Source organism: Fusarium vanettenii (genome assembly GCF_000151355.1).
Source record: "Fusarium vanettenii 77-13-4 chromosome 1 genomic scaffold NECHAsca_8_chr1_1_0, whole genome shotgun sequence".
Taxonomy (NCBI): domain Eukaryota; kingdom Fungi; phylum Ascomycota; class Sordariomycetes; order Hypocreales; family Nectriaceae; genus Fusarium; species Fusarium vanettenii.
The window spans coordinates 729,910-746,055 of NW_003315876.1; the positions used below are offsets into that span (position 1 = coordinate 729,910).

Genomic DNA, 16,146 nt, shown 5'->3' on the forward strand with positions numbered 1-16,146 from the left:
ATCTCGTCAACTATTCTTCAGCTATAAGTTCTCCAGCCGATCCTGGGTATCTCCAACACAGCCCCCTGACTCCTATCCGATCGCACCAAATGCAGTCACTTATGCTTCCACAGCCTTCTCCCCCTTGAACTTGGTGACGACCTGCTCAATCTCCTTCAAAATCACTGCCTTGCGCTCATCGGCACACCAGGCTTCCTCCACGCCACCACGAACAATCCACGCCCAGTCTTCGATAGACAAGTTAAAAGTGTCCTGCACACGACAGTAGACCTCCTGAATGTAGGCACCAAAGTAAGCCGGGTCGTCGCTGTTGACACTGAAGCGAACGCCAGCATCAAGGAATTTGCGCACAGGGGCATCAGCGAGGCTGGGCAGGTTGCAGAGGGCAACGTTGGACCAGGGGCAAAAGGTCAGAAGAGTCCGGTTCGCGGCGAGGGATGCCAGAAGCTCTGGATCTTGAGCAGCAGCAAGACCGTGGTCGATACGCGTGACGCCCAGGTGCTCCAGAGAGGCCGTGATAAACGAAGGGGGTGCCTCCTCGCCAGCGTGCGTAGTGAGGTGCGTACCCGTTTTGGCGACACGGGCAAAGACGTCGGTGAAGAGCTCAGGCGGGTTGTCCTTTTCGCTCGAGACCATTCCAAAGCCCGTCAGAGTGCCATCAGTAAAGTGCCCGCGCTCGAGAAGAGTGTCAACAAGAGCGTGAGACTCGGGGACCGGGAGATGACGAAGGATGCAGACAATCAACTCAACCGTGATGTCCAGCTCCTTTTCAGCGCGGCGCTTGGCCGCTGTGAGGCCCGCGATGACAGTATCGTAACTGACCCCACGAGCAATATGAGCTTGAGGGTCGAAAAAGATTTCAGCATGGCGGACCTTTTCTCCTGCAGCTTTGCAAAAGTAGGCCCATGCAAGACTCTCAAAATCCTGCTCCGTGATGAGCACACTCATACCCAGATAGTAGTAGTGCAAAAAGTCATCGAGGCAGGTGAAGCGTCCATATCGCTCGCGCAGCTTCTCAGGGGAAGCATAGACGGGATCATCGGGAAGAGAAATTCCATTCTTTTCAGCGAGCGAGAAGAGGAGCTCAGGCTCTAGGGTGCCCTCGATATGGAGGTGCTGCTCAACCTTTGGAAGAGCGATGAGGAAATCGTGAAGCGGGGATTTGCACATTTTTTTATGCCTGAAAACACGGCCACTTGTCGTATGATGCCCTGATAAAAAGATTTGGTGCTTATGGCTCGCTTGAAGCCTTTTGAGTGAGCTTATTGCGTCGTTCCAATTTGGTTGTGATGGTAACCCAAAAACTCCCCAAGTGTGCGTCAATATCCTCGTTCAAGCAAAAGCCCCGACAAGATTGTGCGCTCGTGACCAGATCGATTTTTGATAACTCGTTAAGCTCGAACGATGATTAGACTCCCACGGTCCGATAGGAGGAAGCACGGCCGCGGGAGCACCCGGCCCCGTTACAATCATGGCAGTATGTCCGGAGCATACTGTAGGTAGTCAGAGTTGAGCTGAGATGGTGGACGAGATGCTTTACAAGTTCCTGGATAAGAAACGTGGCCCGTCTTCTGGCTGAATTCCGCCTAGAAACATGGAACGTCTGTGGGTAGGCTCTCGGGAACTAAGCAACGTGTGAATATCGTCACCACGTTGTAGGGCGTTGCAATCACAAGCCTTCAACGTTGTGGCTTGGGCTGGGCCAGGGCTCTGGAACGATGTGTCGTCCGCAGCTAGAAGGGCGGCGCCTCTCGTTGGCGCTGGAACCAGTGCCGAAATCTCTCATTGCTTCTTCCAACTGATCATCGCTTCAAGCGCTGACGGCCGCGTCTAGTCCGAGTCTAGTGGTTACCACATGTCGCTATGCAGCATATGCTGGGGCACATGCACAATTGAATCACCGTCGCAATCCTAGGCTTGAAACTGAGCGAGCCTCGCCAGAATCCACCTGAGTGAGATCCTTGGGATGCGCCAGAGCCTGAGATGGATGGTTGGCCCACTCCCACACGACGAGGAGGATTCCTTCCTGTCGTTCCCGCCCCAGACCGAGACCCAGGGACCAAACCCATCTTCGAGGCTTGCACCAACCCAACTGCAACTGGGCTGGGCTGGGGTGCTACTGCACTGTATGTACCAACCAGCAGCGCCTCACCCTGTATCCATCGACTCCTATCGTGCCATGCCATGCCGACGGGTCGTCTTCTGGACCCAGGGGATCCAGGGACAAGGGACAGGGCGCAAAAAGCAAACCACCAACAAGGGCAAACATTCCCGTTCCGACACCCGCGCAAAAAGTAAAACTGTCCCCTTCCCGGGAGCGCACATCGGACGGAGGCAGGCCAAGGTGACAATGGCTTGCCGGGTATTAACAGTGCATGCGGTGCGGTGTTGTGCTGTGCTGTGCTGTGCTGTGCTGTACGGCTGCGGCGAGTCAAGTCGCTCATTCACATCTCAGATGCGAGAACGCCCTTACTCGAGTTGAGCCCTCGGCCGGCTAGCGTCAAGCAGTAAGTGCAGAGATACGTCCCCGAAGCTGCGTCCCGCCCTTCCTTCGCTTCTTGCCGGACACCGCCGCTCCGGATTCCATTGAAAGCACCTCTTGGTTGACCCCACAAGAGGGCTTGGCCCCTTCCGTTGGTCGCCGGATCGGCCGCTGTCTTGAGTCGTCATGGTTGGGCGGGACTGTGATCTGACGGGTAAAGGATCAACAGAACACCACGAGCTGTTCCTTGGCGAGCCTGTCTCGTCCTCTGTTAGTCGAAGCTTGACGACCGAAATAAACTAGATCCCGGCCTTGTCAGTCACCATGTCCTTGCCCTGCCATGCCCTGTTCTGCCCTGCCCCAAGCCATCCAAGCATCACGAGGCACGATGTAACAACGCCGTTGTTAGAAGCAGCAGCAGCCCGGTCAGGAGCGAGGAATGGTCGCTCAAGGCACCCGCTTCAGAGGCTTGATGCTAAGGTAGCCCGTCCTGCCGCCATTCCGATTCATCGTCTCCTGAACATGGGTCATGAGCGTATACATGGGATGGGGCATGAGGGGATTGAGAGTGAGCAAGCAAGCAAGCAAGCAAGCAACTCATTCACTCAGTCGATAGTAGCAGCATTAGCACCAGCAGTATCAAGCAAGCACCCACTGGGATCGAAAGATCTCGGCTCGTCGTCCCCCACAAGCCACATGCGCGCGCACGCGAGTCGCGGAATTCCTGCCAACTTCCCCCTCTGGTCCTTGATTCGTCTCGGTTTCGGGCGAGCACATAACCTCATTGCTGATCCGCCTACCCGTGCAAGGGTGCGAATCGGAACGGCTCCCATGATCGGTACCAGACGCATGGAGATTCACGACATCTGCGTCGCGTGGCATACACTTGTGCTGCCTCCATACATAAGAATAAGCAAGTCTGCCCTCTTGACTGGACTCGCGCACTCATATCTGCTCGGGGCTGGCTGAAGTGCGGGCATGTTCGGACAGCTTTCAACAATCTGTGGGTGCCCAGTATAACGTAAGAGTGAATATGGAACATGCCGCCTCCTCCCCATCTTTTTCAACGACTCTGCGCTGCACGGCTCGGTTTCAGGCATTGCGGGGGTTGGCGGGATTTGTACCGCTGTGGTGATATCGAGGAACGAGATCCGTGCCATCGTTGAGCATGTGTCGTCGGGGCGTGGGCCTGGAGTATCATGTCCTCGGGATGCCATTCTTCGATTGCTGCTATCGAGTGCCGAGTAACAAGGGAATCGAATTCCACCGTGTTGGCCAGGACTCATCTCAGACCAACCCCCACGAAGCCATAAGCATGTTGGAGGCTCAACCTTTGTTTCTCAGTGTTGTCAAGAGCTGGCAGTTGCTTTCGGTATTCCAGCTGATAATCCACTGATCGTCCAAGTAATTTGGCGCTCGCCGAGAAGTAGCAGACCACTGGCGTACTGTAGACCCCAATCCTGATGGGATTCCCTTTGAGGACTAGTCCTGACACCTTCGTAGTGGCGCCATCTGGTTCATCCTCTGGCCTCAGCAAGCGGTACGGATACCTATAGCGGCCCATCTTATCATATGTCTGGGCCGTGCTCTGTCGATCTCACGATTGCGAACCGGCAACTTCAACCTCGGAACCCGGTTCTGGCAACTCAGTCGCCCAAGCCATCAAGAGCAGCTTCTGTCTCATGTCCACTCGAGCCGGCCGACATCGCGGTCGGTCTCTGTCGAAAGGGGCTATACACGTTAGGCCCAGGATCTGTTCACGGAGCTCGTTTTGCGAGCTTGGGCCATGTGGAACAGCGTACGTAAGCTCGTGGATTTAAACAAGCCTGCAACGTGCTGCGGGAAGTGGGAGCTGCGTGGAAATCAAGCCCGGTCAAGAAGCGGAGGGAGACCATCCCAGCCATTGACGGCTAGAATGTCTCAGGAAACGACTAGCGCACAAACACCCGGCGGAGACTAATAAGCGGAGGTCGACAGGACCAAGCTCTGTCGGCAGTTCTTCTGGAGCGCGGGTTGACAGCAAGCGACTGATAATCGCTCGGGGTTTCCAGATGCCCGGAACTATTGCCCCCTTTGCTCTCGTCAGAACTCTTTCTCTTGCACATGAATGCCGCTGTTTCGGGAAACCGTGCTATTTTGTTGAGAATCTCCCTCGGTGGATGCATGTGCATTAGGGTCCTGCGATGGAGATTAACGCGGGCACACACAGCTAGACTCAAGCCCGCGCCCGAGGCGGCTTATCCTAAAGGCGTACTCCGTAATGCGCGAGATATCATACGCGAGAGTTGCGTGTAGCACGTGGATGGCGGCGTTGTCTTGAGCGCCAGCTTCGCCTATCCGACCAGAACAGTCACCTTCCTTCCGGGCGGGCTTGGTCCGAAGACCGGGTTGTTGGATGGTCCCGATGAGATAAAGGTCCCTGGTAGGAGTCGAGTGGAGCCTCGCGGACGGCAGAGGGAACGGCTCGGCGGGATGAGGTCGTAGGAGTCCAACCAACAAGTCGGTTGCGTATCATTGGCCAGGGGATGGCAGTTGACAGCTCGTTCAGCGCGACCTTTGATACCAAACCTTGACCACTCGCCGTTCATCTTGAATAGGAAGGGTGGAACGCCAGATCCAAACATGCCAGGTACCTCGAGGACAACGCAGGACTTGATAAGGCGTGATTGCATGCATGGCACACCGTTGGAGGGCACGGCTCCATGAGACGACGGGCTGCGATAATGGCTTGTTCAAGGTGGCTGTGACTAGCAAGGGCGGATGGGATGGAGAAAGTAGACGACAACAACGGCGGCATCGCGCTTCCGCGTTCCATCCAATTGACCCTTGTCAGGGTCACGGCCCACAACAGCCGCAGGGACGGCGCCCTTTTCCCTTCTGGCCTCAGTTGGTAGGGCCAGGGACCGCCGCGGATTGTTCTGTTGTTCTCGAAAAGTTGGCAGCATCCTCGCTGGCTGATGTATGGGGTACTCCACAGCTTCCATTCTCGTAACTATGGCTCATCTGGTGGCATGATGACTTGGTCCCAGTCCCAGTGAGCTGCCGTACGTGATGGGTCGCATGGTATGCTTTGTGGCGGGCATGCGGCTACTGGCGAAGCGACGACGAGGGTGCTCGCGGCTGGCGGCTCACAGCATGCGCTGAAATGAATTGACGGGCCGATGAAACGGATGGTTGAATACCCAAGTCGGCGGTGGACATGTTTGATCGTCAACTCCATCCGTCCTCAGGTGGCCATTGTTGCAGCAAGCAGGGGGTGAGAATGGCCAGTGTCGACCTAGTCGGCGATGCCCCAGACGCCGGGGTAGCTGCGTACCTGGCCAGCAACAGGGAGGGGAGACGAAAAGCTTACTGGAAGCACTGTGAGAGTAAACGGCGAAGGAGAGTTTTCGTAATGGACGGCAGGGGGGTTAGGCTGTATGTCGGATATTCTCTGTGGTGTCGTGGAGAATGAAGCTGTACTGTATGTAGATGGATGTCAGAAGGAAGGAGCAAGGTAGATATCTAGACACGCACCTGTCAGTCAAGTTACATACGTCAGCGGCCCGGCCTTCAATTCGTCTCCATCTCGCCTCTGCAACCTCTCAACTCGGCTCAGCTCAGGAACAACAGGTACTGTAGGATTGGAAACATGACAGCCAGGAACCCGAGATCTTTCCCCCCTACCACGTCTTGTTTTGAGTTCCTGCTTACAGCTTTTTGAGTAAGGTAAGGTGTGACCCCTGTATCGACGGTAACCTAACCCAACCTTACCTGGACTTACCTTAACCTTACCTAAACCTACTAACCTGAGGTTCGCCTAACCTGAATCGCGACATGCATTCCCCCGCCATCTTTCGTCTCTCCTTCAACTCTCATTCGCAATGATGCGAAACACTCTTCCACTTCAAGCTCCAGCTCCGGCTCCGGCTCTAGCTTTACCCAGATCCTGCAGCTCTCGATCCTACCTTGCTTGGCCAGTACACACTCGCGTACTCCGTACTGTACTATCACACTGCGAATCCTCTTCTGGCTCCGAGATCTCGACCCCTTACACCACACCCCTTCTCCGGTAGTCAGCACCCGAAACCTCACCCGCCAGCTCGAATCTCAGCCCACACAGTCCCCCGCCCCCTCGATCTTGACAAGGGCCGCCTGGCGAATGGCACTATGGAGTCGCGCCCCTCTACCACCGCACTACGATACCAAGCAGCGTCGCATGCCTTGGAGCTAGGCCACACAGAGACAGGTCTCTCTGGCTGCTTTGCGGCTAAAGCCCCCTATCTCTCAACCCGGCCCCGCTGCCTCCGCTGACACGGGCGACTCGTGCCCACTCTTCGGCCGGCCGTGGACCGTTACTCGAATGCCTTTCTCTCAGCTTTGACTCCGAAGTTTGGCCAGTGCAGTCAGCGTGCCTGCCTGCCTGCCAACTCTCGCAATCAGAAGCGCTGCTGCCGCCACTAAACATGCCTGTTTGCACATGGTCCATGTCCACGTCCGCGTCCATGTCCATGTCGCCGGCTCTCCGGAGTAAGGGTTGACTTGCATACGGATCAGATGCTCGGCTGGAAAACTCGTCTCGTCTCAACTCTAGCCCGGCAACCGAGCAAGGAAAAGGGTCCTACCGGCCTTGCGAGCTACATTCCGAGCAGCACACCTTGGGTATTCAGCACCGTGCTCTGGGCGCATCTCTCACATATCAGGTGCTGGATGCTTCAAACCAGTTGCAGTGCTGCATCGGCTGCCCCCCCGAGCTGCACTTTCTCATCCCCCTGCTTTCCGTTACATACGAGGCGGGTCAGGCTCCCGCGCCGTACTGTATGAATTCTTTGGTTCCGACGCCCAGGGCGTTGAGTTGAGTTGCTTTGCTTTGCGTCCCTGCCAAAGGGGATTTGCCCGTCCGTATCTGCCATGGCACAACGCTATAGCTACATGCCGTCAACGCCTATAGCCTGGCGTCGGCCAAACATCGAGATCCTTTCTTTGTCCACAAGGCCCGGGCGAGCCGCCCGTCCAGCCCTTCCCTTCCCGGCGGTTCACTCGGCTCTAGCCCGAATCCCCACTGCGACCCTGACTGGGGATTCGTCATCCCCTTCCCACCCACGGCGGCGGATATAACCGTCCCATTGGCGAGCACATGGACAAGGTGCCACCCTCGGAAACCACCATGGCCGAACCCACGCGCTCCGGCAGGCCGTGTGCCCAACGGCAGCTTGCAGCCTCCAAGTCGACGGCCAACCTAGCCACCAGCTCGGGCGAGATCCTCAAAAGGGTCAAGGGGTATGGCCATTCGCCTTCTAAGACAGCAGTGCGAGTCACCCAGTATCCGTCTGCTTATCCCTGGACAAACCAACGGCTGCTGACGCCACATATCTGGCATGACAGCCGTGAATCAGGAGTCGACAAGCTTCAGGTTGTTCAGTTCAGACGAGACTCCACGAATCGACGATTGCGATATGCCAGAGCCGACTGAACCATGACTGCGCTACCATACGATGTGTTTCAGTTCTGACCACGCCCGACTCATGACTTGCGAATATGCTTACATCTTGTCGAAACCACATGGTCGTTGGTGCTAGACTAATGATATCGGCTCTGGTGACAAGCCACCCACGAGACGAGCCACGATTCGGCCTCCAATGTCAAGACTTGGTGGATTGGTTTCTTCTAGCGCAGAGCCTCGCGCTCACCTGAGTAGGAGCAGGAGCAGGAGCTCCAGCTGGCTTGGTTCGGCGCATTTTCGGGTCTCTAACTAAAACAACCTACCTCGCTTCTCCAAGGCATGCCGATCCAGGCGCGGGGGTAGCACATGGCATAGAAGACAGCATAAGGCAAGATGACCGAACATCGTCCCGGGCTGTTTGTGCACAGCATCTCCGAAACTAGCCCTCCCCGGCTGCCCCAAAGGCGGACCAGATGCCGAGAAAAGCTTGGTAGAGTGAAATCGGGCGGCGCGGCGCCGGGGATTTACTATCATCACGACTCGTTATCCTACTTACTGTGGTCCTGTGCTGTCGTCGTCTCGTCTCGCGACAGTTTGCTTGGACGGAATCGGCGCTTACCACCAATAATGCTACTAGGCTTGCCGGTCGGCTAGCAAGTCCAAGATCGCTGCTCCCGAGTTCTGACAGACTGGACAGACTGAGAGAGGGCTTCCCTTCCCTTCCCTTCCTTCCTTCGGCAGGCCAGGCTTGGAAACAAGCACTCTGTTGGACCCATGGATGGATTGACCGGGATCCGGGGTCTTTGCTGGCGACTTATTCCAGGATGCCCAACTCCGCTCGAAACACATTAGCGGCCATGGCTGATCTCAACAGCCCTGCTCAGCCAACTCGTCCAGGGTCCGGCCACCCCTCCCCCCAATTTACCATAGCTGGCCCAGATAATATTTCCGAATCTGCGTTAAGGCGCGGAGAGCCCCGGATCACGGACCAGCGCCACTAACACGGTGCTGCTGCTGTACCCGGCGGGTGACGGGCAGCGATATACCTGCTTGCAGGCGCCTCTTCTTCCATACACTTCCTCCTACTCCCAGATACTGTGAGCCAAACTTGACGACGTCAGCCCTGGCCTCGTGGCCTCGCCTACTCTTGTCCCCCTTTCGCGGCCCTTCCAGAACCGCGCCGGTTTAGGTCACCAGGCTGTCTGCCTTCTCACCCAGCAGCAGCAGCAGCCTGCCCGTCTCCCCAAGTCGTTCGTTCTGATTTATTACCGGCTGGCCTCCAAGTCCAGATATACTTTCCAGCCACTGGTTCTTGGGCAGGGAATAGAAGCCATTCCGAATACCTCTGCCGACAACAGCGCCACAGAACATCACTTGTCCATTCCTGGTAACGGTCTCGCGCCTTGGGATCCTCCAATCTATTCCAGGCGTTGAACAAGGTCATGAACCGAAGGCCCCCTTCGGAGCAGAACGGCCTCGGGTTACACAGTCTTGGATCAACTCAGATACCGTTATTGCAGAGTCGGATTTACACTGTTCGCTAGGGAAGAAGACATTGGCGGTAATAGTTTGGAAGCCCCGGCGAAGGGTTGCTTGACAGACCACCGGTATCTCTCTGCAGTCTCGTGTTCTGGCAGAGCGTGGCAGGGTGGCTCGGTTTCCGTGTATTTGACCTCTCACAGCTTCTGTTCAACAGAGTCACTTATATGCTCGTTGATCAACGTCCTTTTAACGTCAACCCCCACGGGGATCTCCTTGAATCTTCTCTCACCAGCGCGGCTAGAGACTCAATCCCAAGAGGTTCAGCAATGTCAACACCGCAGAACCCTTATGCCCGCTCCCCCAACCTCTCAACTAGGTCCTACGATTCGTCTTCAGTCTCGTCTGCCACTTCGCCCAAGTCATTATCCCACTTTGCGACTGGGGCCATGAATCCCAACCCACGCCTAAATCCAGCGGCGACGGCTCAACCGATCGGCATCCCCCCTCTCCCTTCTGTCAGCCAGTCTTTCCAGTCATACGGTCCCATGACAACGCCCTCCTCTCTTGGACAGGAATCCCTCGCCTCAACCGACTCGGTGGTCAGCACCCCGGGCCCACAATCGACACAGCTACCTGGTCCTCCCGGCGCCCAGGGACAGAAGAGGGCTTATCGACAGCGGAGGAAGGATCCTAGTTGCGATGCCTGTCGCGAAAGGAAAGTGAAATGTGATGCCACGGAGACGACAAGTTGCTCTGAGTGCTCAAGCCGAAATGTAAAGTGCCAATTCACCAAGGAGACGAACCGGCGCATGTCTTCGATCAAGCAGGTGCAGGATCTGGAGAAGCAGATGGAACGGGTCAAGAGGGAGAACAGTGGTTTGCGACGATTACTTCAAGACCGGGAGGGCCCAATGGAGCTCGATATCGAGGGAGCTGAACAGAGTACCCCCAGTTTACCAACGATCGGATCCGAACCGAAACGACGAAAACGACCAGCTCCTGTACCGGAGCTGGCCAGAGCAAGGGCGAATGTACGAGACTTCTCGAGAGGCATATGGAAGCCTCCGGCCCAGTATCGCGAACGAGCACCCGTCTTCTTTGACCCCCCAAGGCCGGAGCTACCAGCTAGACACCTGGTAGACCAGCTGTTGCACGCCTATCAGTGCTCGTCCCACACGATGTTTCCGATTCTACACTTTCCGACCTTTCGAGCAGCTGTCAATGACCTGTACAACAACAATGGCATTAATAGGGCATCTCCTGCATGGCTTTCATTATTCTTCTCGGTTCTCGCTGCTGGCAGCCTCTTTAGCCCAACATCAAACTCGCAGCCAAACTCTTTCTATGAGCCAGCCGAGTTTCTCGAGACGGCAAACAAGATGATCGATCCATGGGCGAACGACTTCACGTTGGACAATGCGCGGGCACTGACACTTGTCACTCTTTGCCTGAACGAGATGAACCTCAAGTCTGCGGCTTGGACATGGCTGGGAAGAGCCGTTCGAGTTGGTCAGGATCTGGGACTCCATCTGGAATCGGGGCCATGGCCAGTGATTGAGGGAGAGATGCGACGCAGGACTTGGTGGATGATCTACATCATGGACAGAACGCTGGCAGCCGAGCTGGGGCGGCCTGTATTGATCAATGATGAGGACTGTGATGTTTCATTGCCTGCTGGAGTCGACGATCAGTATATCCATGAGGGAGGCATGCTGGTGCCCAATGGAGCAGAGCCTCTGACCCATTCTCTGCTTGCCGTTATTCACGTTGTACGGTCGTACACCTCACTCATCGCAGCTCTAACCCCTCCAGCCTTGTCCACGATCCATCTATCAGCTCTTGATGCCCATTTCAAGAAATGTTTGAGCACTTTTCCTCCAGCCTGCGAACCGTCCAGTACCGTGCCACTGGCTCCTCACTTCCTAGCGCCTCTAGCATATCTCTTCCATGCTCGTCTCCTCCTTCACCGACACCATCTCGACCCTGGATACCCACCTGAGGCGAGGATGGCCTCCCTCGAGAGTTGCACACACATTGCTCTGGAGACAGCCTCACTCCTTCACCGATCAAACACGGCTCTGCTGGCTGATGGGGCCACCGCTTTGCTGACCACCCACGTCTTCCGCTGCGGACTGTTTCTCCTGCTCACGGGGTATCTGGACCATGCAGTGACAACCGTCAGAGCCTTGGCTTCAATCGATGGGCGGAGGGATGTCACAGTTGCTTGTGGACGGTATCTGTCCTTTTTCGTTTCCAGCTTGGGCACTAAGCGGGCCGAGTACACCAACTATTTGGCCAGGAATGCGCCCCCAGCTTTCGGCCACTCTCGACCTTCGGTTGACCAGACTGCTCTTCTTCAGATGCTTTCTAGGGATGAAGACTTGATTGCCTATGTCTCAGCAGATCTCCAAGCATCACCTGATGCTTCATGGCTTTGGGCAGGTTTGGAACGTGAGACGCCGCTTCGCCGTGCCTCGTCACCACTCCAGGCGCAAGCTGCCACAGCCAGCAGCGAACTTTTCAGCCCTGAAGCACGCACAGGCCTCGACGAAACCGACAGCAGAGAATGGGGTGGATGGGCGAGACTCGAGGCTGCTATTCGAGGGTTGGACGTCGCACCGACCACACCAACGCCGACGCCGACGAACACGACATGGACACTACCACCGCCTATCAAGAGCGAGACGCCTGGATCGACGGTGGATATCCCAAGGCTGGGGGATATCCCGCGCTTCGGATCCGAGGCCCCCAAGATGGGGGAGAGCAGCGCGGCGGTGAGCCCTATCCCAGGCGGCAGCAGGACACCAGGCGGGGGCACGACGGGTGCTGGGACAAGCAAGGACCGGCTGAGCATTGCCAACATCATCTGAAGCATACGTGGAAGGATGGGAATAATGGGAGCTGAATCTTTAATGTCTATTACGAGGACCTACCTACCTCGAGGAAAAGTTGGGGGAAGGGCGTACGCTATGGGTTCAGGGGCATCTTTACAGGCCGGCGTCCTACTTTTTGTTTCCTTTGTCTGTCTTTTTTGAAAAAGATGGCTACTATCAGGCAGTCATCGGAGCAGGAGAAATATGTATGGATGGAGATACCACACACACACTGCATGCATGGAAACGAAGCGAAGCGAAAGCGGAGATGTACGGATTGCATGTGCATGGCACACACGGACGCACGCACACACACACCTGGCTGGCGTTGGGCGGGACCCATAGATAAAGCTGTATGTTTATTTTGTCTTGTTCCTCGAGCGCGGATGTAAGGTAATGAATGGAGAAGAAATATGAGTTTGCCGTTGGTCAACGGCGCCGGTGTGTGAGGCCAAGTTGGCTCTATCAAGATGCTTGCATATGCTGTGCTACAAGGAAGATTTACAAGGGAAAAAGTACACTGACCCCTGAACTGTTAGACACTCAACTGGACGTAGATGTCGACGTCCCCTTGCCCAAACACAACTTGGCAACCCTCTCGCGTAGTACATCTTTTAGATCACCGCGGTCACTCATATACTCGGCCAGAGCAAGAGCCTTGTGCGCCCACTGCTGGCACATTTCCTCATCGCCCCTCGCGTGGATGTCAAGCGCGTGGTTGAACGTCGTGACAACAATCCAGTCGAGTTCATCCGTGGGAAAAGGCTTCTGCATCTACAAGCCGGAGTGAGTTTTGCACGTACATTGTCAAGATCTCGCGACTTACCTGACTGCACTCGCGTGCGATCTGGAGAGCCTGCTCGACGACTTGCAGGGAAAGGCTGTCATCCAGGGGTAGAACAGCGTGAAACATGCATCGGAGGTATTTTGCCAGCCGTTGGTTATCGAACTGCTCCAAAGCAAAGATTTCGTTGATAATGAGGCGTAGATTTGTGTAGACGACTGCACAAACGTGTTAGTATTTCCTGTCAGTTCTGTGCCATTAGAGTCCGTACCTTGGCCTGAAGCATTGCTCCTCAGCAGACAATCTCCCATTGCCTTGTACATCTTTTCGTCCTTGCACACTCTCACTTTTCGGATAATCTGACCCAGATCGTCCCAGTTCTTCAGACAGATGGCACCTTCAAAATCAAAGACAAACAGTGTCGACATCTTGGCCGTCAAGTCGGTGTAAACCCGAGCATTCCGGGCTGCGAGAATGCTCTGAAAATGATTCTCGAATAGTCCATCAAATATTGCAACATGCTGTCTCACCTCCAAATACCGTTGGAGTGCCTCGTCCACCTTGTCTTCTGTTCGCGCGTTGGATACAATTGCTGCAGCCATGACAAAGTGACACCGCATGGCCATGAGCTGTAGGTCAGCGGTATTCTCCGACGAGATATCTTGGGGATAGCAGTCGATGAATGTCAGACAGGCGCTGAAGATGCGAATCAAAGGCCGAAGTCCCTAGACATGGCACTTTGTCACCCCGACATTGTAGGCGTTCTTTCGAAACCATTCTAACTCGGCAACTGTGAAGATCTTGTTGCCGTTTTCACACCTCGGGTCTGATTTGGCGTGTTCGGCCGCTATATGCGTTAGTATTGATAGGTAGCTGAGGAAGTGACTTGCCTTTCTCAAAGACGTCGCAGGTATCTTGAATTAGGACGGAGACTTGGTCCGCCCCCTGATTATCTTGGGTCTCGATGTAGTGAATCATCCTGATGGCACATCTTAGGACAGACGGCAAGTGAGCCGCTGCCACTGTCGAAGAGTCCGCGGTAAATGTCTCCGTTACTGCTTTCAGGGCCTCCAGTGTACAAAGTTTGTCCCCCAACTGCTGTGCCTCTCTTACACAAGCATACAGAATATCTCGACTTCTGTCCTTTTCGGAAGATTTGCTCAAAAACTCGACACACTGGCGGCCCAGGTCGTGATCCCAACTGATCAAGGAGACCTTGAACATCAGGTATCTTGTGAGCTGGTCATTCTGAACAGATGTTGGTAGAGTATCAAAGGTGGATTTGGCAGCATCCGCGTCGTTGCGAGCTATTGCACAGAGAATTAATCGTCTCCCAAACTTGCCCTGGCTCACTTCTCCTGTACTCGAGAAGATGGGATGGAGTGCTACTCGGCACCACAACTCTGCCATGTTGTACTCTCTCTTGGCATAACTCGCGTCGAGCTTTTTCCACATGAGCTTCCAGGGTTAGTATTTGATGTGAGCAGATGGCAAGTCAAAGTCCTTACCGATTGTGCTGCGGCTGCAACATCTATATTGCATGGCCTAGAGTCTTCAGCGAGTTGTTCCAAAAGTTGAATTAGCCTCGTTGCGGCGTCAGAAGCCTCGTTTTCCATCGTTCCCATCCATATCCGTCGCACGAGCGTCTTTCCTATCCATTCCATATTCCCGCATGGTAGCAACCTAGTCAGTAATAGCTCATCGAGTAGGCCGATCGCCAATCGAGAACCCCTCTCCCGGAGCTCGTTGATGTTGTGTAGTAGGAACCCCAATGTGGCATCTGACAAGTCCATGGAGCGAACCATCCGTCGCAGTATGCTTGCGCATGCATCAACATCAAAGATCTCGCTGGGGCCTCTTTGAAGGATCTCCAGTTTCCAGTGTAGAACAACTGGTTTGTCTCCGATTTCCGATTCCACGTACGATACTAAGTCGTCGGCTTCTTGCACTCTTTCGGGCGAACGTGTCGCTAATAATGTCTGGATAAGGTCGTGATGAATGACCATCCGAATCTCCAGCCCCTCTGTCGAGAGTCTCTCCAACTCTTGGCCGTTGATCAGGGCATGTGCTCGCCGCAACCACTTGAGCGCCATCTCATGGTCACCCTTACCCGACAAGTTAGTCCCGATGTCTTGAAGTGTGTCAGCCAGGTGCTCAGCAGAGAACGGATCGAGACAGCAAAGGAGATTATCGGCTTTGGTGTACATATGTTCAGCAACGTCCAGGCGGTCCTCTTTCGACGACTAAATATGTTAGCGACACACCGCAAGACACCAAACACCAGACTTACCAGAGCGCAGCGCATGGTCAGGTATTCCGCCTCGATATTCAATCTGTGCCCGGGACCGATGTGATTCTCTGCATCCAACTGCCTGAGCTTGTCGATGTACGTGGTGACCTTGGCCAACCCCAATCGAGCAGCATCTAAATCCGACTCGGTGATGCAAACCTTTGCCAGCATCAGACCCTGGTTGATGATTGCAACAGCGTCGTCTTCCCCATTCCCCCTCCTCCCTCGGAGGCTCTCTCGGGCGAAAACATTGACGAGGAACGAAAACAGCCGTGTTCTGACTAGTAACCTTGACTTCAATGGCGATGCTAGCACATCGTTCTGTTTCCTCTTCTCCTTGATACACTCGTTCCATAGTGCCCGACCAGCCTCCTTCAAGTCTTCTGCGGTCTCGGGCGATACGGTCCCGGGCTTCTGTGATATGGCATTGACTGTGGTGATGTGATGGTTCAAGTCGGCGAGAAGAGTGTCGGTTGAGCTCGAGTCGTGGGCGGTCGGTAGCTTGGGGAGGAGATCCGCGGAGAACTCTGAGAGGCTTCAGGTCAATAGGCTGCCTCTTTCCGTTCCTTGTGGGAGTAGGGTTTTACCTATTAGCCCCCTGATCTTCCTGTCACGGCCGATACTTAATGGGTCGACCGATGCCATGCTGATCGTGCAAGGAAGCAAAGAAACAGTTCATGATCAAATGATGATTGTTCTAGAATGAAATTTGAAGCCGAGCATGTCTACGGGGAGCTGTCATGTGAGCCTGTCGTGTGGATGGCAGCGGCACCCGGGGCGTTCCTTCTATACGCAAGTCACCTAGAACGGCGA

The 16,146-nt window shown here is 55.0% G+C and overlaps 3 protein-coding genes across 3 annotated transcripts; 1 reads left to right on the top strand and 2 right to left on the bottom strand.

Annotated features, from left to right (window-relative positions):
* Positions 1 to 99: 99 nt before the first annotated feature.
* NECHADRAFT_30368 (uncharacterized protein) lies at positions 100 to 1,170 on the bottom strand (the record flags this gene model as incomplete). Its single annotated transcript, XM_003049786.1, has 1 exon — positions 100 to 1,170. One exon carries the CDS (start codon positions 1,168 to 1,170, stop codon positions 100 to 102), a length of 1,071 nt encoding a protein of 356 aa, XP_003049832.1.
* Positions 1,171 to 9,712: 8,542 nt separating this feature from the next.
* Positions 9,713 to 12,256, top strand: NECHADRAFT_89712 (uncharacterized protein; the record flags this gene model as incomplete). The annotated part of the gene is made up of 1 exon (XM_003049579.1): positions 9,713 to 12,256. The coding sequence occupies one exon, from the start codon at positions 9,713 to 9,715 to the stop codon at positions 12,254 to 12,256; it is 2,544 nt and encodes an 847-aa protein (XP_003049625.1).
* Positions 12,257 to 12,802: 546 nt separating this feature from the next.
* On the bottom strand, positions 12,803 to 15,864 carry NECHADRAFT_30505 (uncharacterized protein; the record flags this gene model as incomplete). Its single annotated transcript, XM_003049787.1, is given in 7 exon segments — positions 12,803 to 13,033; positions 13,086 to 13,261; positions 13,315 to 13,672; positions 13,790 to 13,916; positions 13,930 to 14,291; positions 14,573 to 15,286; positions 15,334 to 15,864. Coding segments are annotated over 7 exon segments (2,499 nt in total), but the record flags the coding sequence as incomplete, so codon positions are not given.
* Between the last annotated feature and the right edge of the window lie 282 nt (positions 15,865 to 16,146).